The 7,500-nt window shown below is 50.6% G+C and overlaps 2 protein-coding genes across 3 annotated transcripts in view; both read left to right on the top strand.

Moving 5' to 3' along the window:
• The window catches only part of afg2a (AFG2 AAA ATPase homolog A), a 25,523-nt gene extending 21,886 nt beyond the window's left edge, over positions 1 to 3,637 (top strand). For both annotated transcript variants that reach the window (XM_030367620.1, XM_030367621.1), the window contains exon 3: positions 3,368 to 3,637. In XM_030367620.1, coding sequence (XP_030223480.1) covers positions 3,368 to 3,541 — 174 coding nt within the window. In that variant the 3' untranslated portion in view covers positions 3,542 to 3,637. The remainder of the gene's footprint in view (positions 1 to 3,367) is intronic.
• Positions 3,638 to 5,093: 1,456 nt separating this feature from the next.
• The window catches only part of spry1 (sprouty homolog 1, antagonist of FGF signaling (Drosophila)), a 4,212-nt gene continuing 1,805 nt past the window's right edge, over positions 5,094 to 7,500 (top strand). Inside the window, exons 1-2 of the mRNA XM_030368927.1 lie at positions 5,094 to 5,682; positions 7,190 to 7,500. The exon at positions 7,190 to 7,500 is cut by the window's right edge and continues 1,805 nt beyond it. Coding sequence (XP_030224787.1) covers positions 7,245 to 7,500 — 256 coding nt within the window. The 5' untranslated portion in view covers positions 5,094 to 5,682; positions 7,190 to 7,244. The remainder of the gene's footprint in view (positions 5,683 to 7,189) is intronic.

Raw genomic sequence — 7,500 nt, 5'->3', positions numbered from 1 at the left:
ACACACTGTACACACTCTCTCACACACATGCACACTGTGCACACTCACACACAGTCACACACACACACACTCTACACACTCTCACACACACACACACACACACACACACACACACACACACACACACACACACACACATACTGTACAGAGTCACACACTAGGGATGGGCAAAATGATTCTTTTCCGGGAACTAGTTCTTTCAGTTCAGTTCACTATAACGATTCGTTTATTTGATTCGTTCGTTTTGATTCGTTCGTTACGTCAGATTACATCTTAAAAAAAAATAAAAAATAAAAAAACTTTTTTTTATAATTGGTCATGGGGGTCCGGATAGGACCGTCAAGACCGCAGTCCGCCGTTTGGAGATGCCTGCTATTTAGTATGTTGATCGTCCCACCAATATTTATACCACTTGCTTACTCTCTATATTTCATTCATGGTTTTACATTAATAATTTTATTTTACTTTACATTTAATTCTTCATTGTTCAGGCATTACAGAACTTGCATGGTCATAAATAAAAAATACGAACTGCAGTTTAATTTCTTTGTTTGTTCTTAAATTGACGTAGAATGGAGCAAAGACTCCTGGGATTGGGAAATGCGTTTATCCAATAAACAGATGGAGGTCAAGTCTATTTTCGAAAAAATGTAGGGGGATATATGAGTCGAATGGTATGACCCAAGATACGTCAGACAGAGAAAGCGCGCATATTCGACGGTACCGCCTTGTCATTGGTTTACCCAGGTGCCATTCCAACACCATTGCTACCTCTCATTGGCTGAATCTTTGAGAAAGTTGTAGACTCAATCAATGGAAGTCGCGGGGAGACGGAGCTCTGTTCGTTTGTATATTTTATTTACGTGACCATATGTTTGGTTTATGTTAAAAAAAAGAATCAAAGAACCAGTTCTTCTTGTTTTGGGGAACCAGTTCTTGTCGTTCACGTTCGGGATTCGTTCGTTGTAACGAATCAGTCGCGACCGACACATCCCTATCACACACACACTCTACACACTCTCTCACACACATACACACTGTACACACAGGCACACACACACCGTACACACTCTCACACACATGCACACTGTGCACACTCACACACAGTCACACTGTACACACTCACACACACTCACACTGTACACACTCACAAACAGTCACACACACACTCTACACACTCTCTAACACACACACACTGTACACACTCACACACAGTCACACACACACTCTACACAGTCTCACACACATACACACTGTACACACTCACACATAGTCACACACAAACTGTACACACTCTCTCACACACATACACGCTGTACACACTCACACATAGAATGAACACATACCTGATTAAAGAGTTGGTCTGATCCATACCCAAACATACCATCTACAGCAAGACCCCCCCCCCAACACACACACACACACACTCTGTCACCTATACCCCTCCCCATGCAGGTGTTCCACCAAGGGGGTCTTCACTAAACATTGGGGGGGGGGGGGGTGTAGGGTTTGTTTTTTCTACAGTCCATGGAGATGATAGATGGAAGGAGTTAGGTGGTCCGGGCGATGACATCATCACCGGGCCATCCCCATGGAAACGCCCCTTTTTCTCTCCATCCCGTCCCATCGATGGCACCACATTGTGTTCCTCTCCTCTGTCTCTGATTGGCTGAGCTGCAGGTCCCGGCTCACGTGATTGATGATCCTCAGACCGTGTATTGTAATGCTACGGGATTGGATAGTGTAGAGGTCACAGGGTTCAAGAGGTCCTGGATCAACTCCCCTGTCTCTGTACTGTCTAACCCCTACCTGCTCCTTAATGACCTGTCTCTGTACTGTCTAACCCCTACCTGCTCCTTAACGACCTGTCTCTGTACTACTAACCCCAACCTGCTCCTAAGTGACCCGTCTCTACTGTCTAACCCCTACCTACTCCTTAATGACCTGTCTCTGTACTGTTTAACCCCTACCTGCTCCTCAACGACCTGTCTCTGTAATGTCTAACCCCAACCTGCTCCTTAACGACATCAAACTGAATTATTTGGGTAAGGTTGTGCTAAATCAATGCCATAAATAGTGTGTAATTAGTTTTGTCCATGTGTGTGTTGGGTGTGTGGCGGTGTTGTGAGTTCTTCGGTGCCGGTAGAGTGTGTGTTGGTTGGTTCTAGAGCACATTGAGGAGCTCCGATGACCTCTGAGCCCCAGAGGTCGTGGGGGGGCTAGGGGACAGGGGGAGGGAGAAGGGGGGAGGAAGGGAGGGAGGGAGGGGATGTCTGTGGTTCTGGGTGATGCTGAGGTTGTGTTATTTGATAAAGAGCGCTATCAGCATGCTGAGCACACGTGTGTGCACGGACATATATGCACATGACCACACACACACACACACACACACACACACACACACACACACACACACACACACACACACACACACACAGTCTCTCTCTCTCTCCTTCCCCCTCTCTCTCTCTCACCACAGTAACGACAGTAGTGTAAAGGAGACCATAATAAACGGGTATGGTTAAGATGGAGCAGCAGCAGGAGGAGGAGAGGGGGGGATGAGCAGGAGGAGGGGAAGGTGCTCTTAACTTGATCAGTACTTACATGTATTGACATGTTATTAACATGTTTTAACGTGTCATTCATTTGTTATGAACGTGTTATTAATCTGTTATTAACAGATCTCGGCGTGGTCTGCGAGGCCACTCTCCTGGCAGGACATCAGTACCTGTATTATTAACCTGTTTTAAACATGTGTTCCAGATCTCTGTGGTGGTGCAGGAGGCCGCCCTCCTGGCCCTGCAGCAGGGCATCAGTACTGACATGTTATTAACGTGTTATTAACATGTTGTATTAACATGTTATTAACATGTGTTCCAGATCTTGGTGGTGGGCCCTCCATCAGGACATCAGTACTAACATGTATTAACATGTTATTAACGCGTTATTAATGCGTTATTAACGTGTTATTAACATGAAAAAACATGTTTCCCAAATCTCGGCGGTGGTCCAGGAGGCAGCCCTCCTTGTCCTCCAGCAGGACATCAGTACTAACATGTATTAACGTGTTATTAACACGTTATTAACGTGTTATCAACATTTATTAACAAGTGTTCCAGATCTCGGCGGTGGTCCAGGAGGCAGCCCTCCTGGTCCTCCAGCAGGACATCAGTACTAACATGTATTAACGCGTTATTAACGTGTTATTAACATGAAAAAACATGTTTCCCAAATCTCGGCGGTGGTCCAGGAGGCAGCCCTCCTTGTCCTCCAGCAGGACATCAGTACTAACATGCATTAACATGTTATAAACTCGTTATTAACGCTTTATTAACGTGTTATTAACATGTGTAACCATGTGTTCCAGATCTCGGCGGTGGTGCAGGAGGCCGCTCTCCTGGCCCTGCAGCAGGACATCGCGGTGCAGCAGGTGACGGCGGACCACCTCCACGCCGCCCTGCAGGTGGTCCGGCCCCGGGTCCCCGACTCCCTCCTGCAGACCTACCGCCGGTACCAGCAGCAGAGCCCCGCCCCCTTCTGAGGCCCGCCTCCCATTGGCCCGGCCCAACCACCTGACCTCAGTGTGTGAATATGTGAATATGTTTCAGCAGCAATAAAAATACATTATAAAAAATGACATGGGATTGAAATTATGTCTTTCATTTTTCATACAAATTAATGTTAATATATTCTTATATTGTTTAGTAGGCCTAGTATACATATATGGTTATTTTCGAATAACATATATTATTATTGGTAGGCCTATTATTACGTTTGTACTCTTTGTGCCATTAGTAGTACATTTAAATTTATATTAAGGGCATTCAGCAGACGCTTTTATCCAAAGCAATCCAAAGCGAAGAAAGAGAATCATTGTTCGTATAGCGATAGTAGCATTTGTTATTGTATTGTATGGTTTTATTCATATAATTATTGCTATTATTAATATTAATATTATTTCGAATAGTCTTACCATTGTAGATTAAATAGGAGGAAATAGCTAACTAGTAATAATAACATAATAATTGTGTCATTAATTAATTAATTACATCAATAGTAGCCCTTAAACACTTCATATGAATAGTTCATATCTCCAGGAAGGTTCACACATTACATTATCCTAATTACAGTCCTCGCGAGAGTTCCGTCCGCACTTCCGACCACTAATGGGGGGGGGGGCGGAGGGGGGGGAACCATCTGCTCTTCTCTCGTGATCCGCTTCGTCACCCATCCCTCAAACCCCCTCCTCTTCCACTCCACAAATTACACGTTTCAACTATCTGGTGAGGAAGAGGATTTAAACAACCCGGGCACGGCCAAGTCTAAAGTTCCCCGGGACGGGACGGAACGGGGATGGGGGGGGGGGGGGGGTCGCCCCCCTCCCTGCCCGTCCCGTGCGAGGGGCTGACCCGTGACGTTAGCGGGTCGCCATGGCTATTGATGTTTCCATGTGAAAAGGATGGATTGACTTTATATTGAACTTCCTATTCTCATGCGTCCGGAAGCGTCGCATCCGCGACGCCCATCAAAGCAGCAGACAGTCAGGGGGGATAGCGGGGGAGGGAGGGAGGGGTCGACCTACTCGCTGCCGGGGTGCTTTTTTCTTAAGGTGGACTGGAACGCCACCCGCCACCACCCTCCAAACCCCGAAGCCCCGGCTGAGCCTCGCCGTATGTTGACTGGTCCGTTCGTAAAGGTGAACAAACGCACTGGGAGCTCGGCGGTGCGACCAGACTCCGGCAGCCTGACGGGACCTCAACCACAGCGGGGGAGGAGTTGAGCACAGCGGAGGACTTCTGGAGTCATTACCGCCTCCCCTCCTCCTCCCCTCCTCCGCCCGCAAGAGCGGAAATAAGTTTTCCTGCAGCGCCTCGTCCCGCGAACACAGGGCGTTCCACCTTAACAAACACACACACACACACACGCACACGCACACGCACACACACACACACACACACAGACACACGCACACGCACACGCACACACACACACACACACACACACACACACACACACACACACACACACACATACACACACACACACACACTCCCCCCCCCCCCCTTCTCTCTCTCTCTCTCTCTCTCTCTCTCCCTCACACACATCTCTCCGCCGGCCTCCCTATCTGCCCAATGAATCGCGAGCGGATGCGATGTATCCTGTTCCAGAGCAGTGAATGGCCAATGGGAGGAGGAGGTCTCTAGTGGAGCTGCTCCGCGTCTCCATTCATTCAGTCCTGGGCTCCACACACACACACGTACAAACACACACACACGCTCCTCGCTGCAGCCTCCCGAGCGACTCCAGAAAACTTATTTTAACCTATTTTTTACGCCATTATTCGGAAGAGAGGAGGAACCACTCTTGGATATACCGTCTCTTATCCGCGGGTTGTGGTTTGTTGTGTTTTTCCAAGACTAGACTTTGATCCGAGCTCCAGAGCACCGCGGCAGACTGGGACTCTTTGGCCGGGCGAGGGCGAACCGATCCCGGGTGCCTTTTCAGAGCGAGCCGTGGCCGTGGATCTTACTACTTTGGAAAAAGAGGATTACGCACAGCACCGTTCCCACCTGGATTAATGTCGCCGTGCGTCCTGGTTCTCCCCAGATAGCGGATGTTTGGTGGAGTTTAGGTCCAAATCTACTGGTGGATGGATTCTACGTTATGGACGCTTGTATATAGGTGAGTACCTCCTGGATGTCATGAGTAGTAATAAGGGTGGTGTTGTTTTGATACACATCTCTTATGTGTACTACTGCGTTAGTACTGCGGTGGTCCTACGGTGGTCCTGCGGGGACATGCAGGCTGAACCCCCGCGCGGAGCACGGCGGGTCTGCGGAGAAAACCTTCTCCACTGCAGGAAGTCTCCATCTTAGCTCTCGGTGGGATTTGGTTCCTCCGGTCGGTCCTGAGAGCCGAGCCTGGGGGGGTGGGGTGGGGGTGGTTAGTGTGTAAAGACCGCCTCGCTGGAGTCCCTCCGTCAGGCTCCCACTCTCCCCCTCCGTCCTGCTCCGAGTCTCCCGCTCCGTCCCCCCTCCGCCCTGCTCCGTGTCTCCCCCTCCTCCCGTCTCCCCTGCTCGGCTCCCACCAACACCCCTCCCCCACGGCCCTATTCTCATTCATAAGATTCCCTTCTTTACTAGAATACCTTTTAATGTCCCTTCATCTCCGGGCTCTGCGGCTTTGGTGTGGGGATGAGGACCGGCGCGTCCCCCCAGGACCCGCACGGTGCGGGACGGGTCGAGGGACCGGCCCGTCCAAACCAGGACCCGCACGGTGCGGGACGGAGAGGAAACGGGTGTTTTTCAGTGCGTGCAGGGTTCGTAATACCGCGGTGTTATTTGGGGAAGTGTCTCCAGTGAAGTGAGCGTTATGGAGACAGACAGGGCGCACTTTGCAGCAGGCGTCATGTCTGTCGGACCCCCGCGGGCGCACAACCCAATTCCTCCTCTTGTTGTTTTTTATTGTGGTTTTTACGACTAAATCTTTTTATTATAGGGCCACTCCACCGCCCCGAGCTATTCCGCTTTCCTCTTGTAAAAACAATCGACCCGCCGCGTCCTCCTTCAAAAGACCTCGTTTTGAGGAGACTTTGCGTGACCTTAGTTTTAAGCGCAACTTTTGTCCCGTTTCCCTGAAATCCTTCTGCGCTTTGGTAACAGAATACCAAGTGAGGGCCTCCCCGTTCCGCGCGGCGCTGCATTTAAATGTTAACTAGTCATACAAATGGAAATGAGCAGGGGAAGTATTTGTGTGCCCACTGGAGGTTTTAAACGTGTGTGTATTGGGGAAGAGGCAGTCTTGTTAATAGTCAACTCTCCTTCCCTTCCGAGTGACCCACTTACAGATCCTCCGTGACAGCAGCCGAACAACTCGGGCTGTAAACTCTAATCTGACCTTTGGTTTCACCGAGAGGGTAATCAGGGAGAGGGTAATCACGTCTGTAGGTTGCGTTGTGCAGCTGAAAGGCTCCCAGTACCGGCCCCCCAGTACAGCTGAACGGCCCCCAATACGGCCCCCACTACCACTGAAGGGCCCCCAGTACAGCTGAAGGGCCCCCACTACGGCAGAGCAGTTTCCACAGACCCCCCCTCTACCGCTCCCCTTGTTCAGATGAATCCATGCCCCCCCCTGTCTCTGGTGTTGTGCTCCTGCTCCGGTGTTCTGACGCTCTCCCCCCCCCCCCCAGGTTTTCCGATGCGTGCCGAGTCTGGGGTGACAGCTGGAAGTGGTGACCCCTCCACATGGAGCTCCAAGGCACGCCGCTAGCCGCGGACGCACGCCACCAGTATGACGCGCAGCACACGCCCATCCTGTCCCTGGACCAGATCCAGGCCCTGCGCTCCAGCAACGAGTACACCGAGGGGCCCTCGGTGGTGCGGCGGCCCCCGGCGCCCTGCCTGCCCCCCAGGGGCCACGACAAGCAGGAGAGGACTCACGAGGTGATCCGCTTTACCAACAACAACAACAACGAGCACCGGCCGCACCACCACCACCACC

The sequence above is a fragment of the Gadus morhua genome, chromosome 10 (genome assembly GCF_902167405.1).
Source record: "Gadus morhua chromosome 10, gadMor3.0, whole genome shotgun sequence".
Classification (NCBI taxonomy): domain Eukaryota; kingdom Metazoa; phylum Chordata; class Actinopteri; order Gadiformes; family Gadidae; genus Gadus; species Gadus morhua.
Note: the sequence above shows the minus strand (reverse complement) of the source record. Positions and strands in the feature narration are given on the sequence as shown.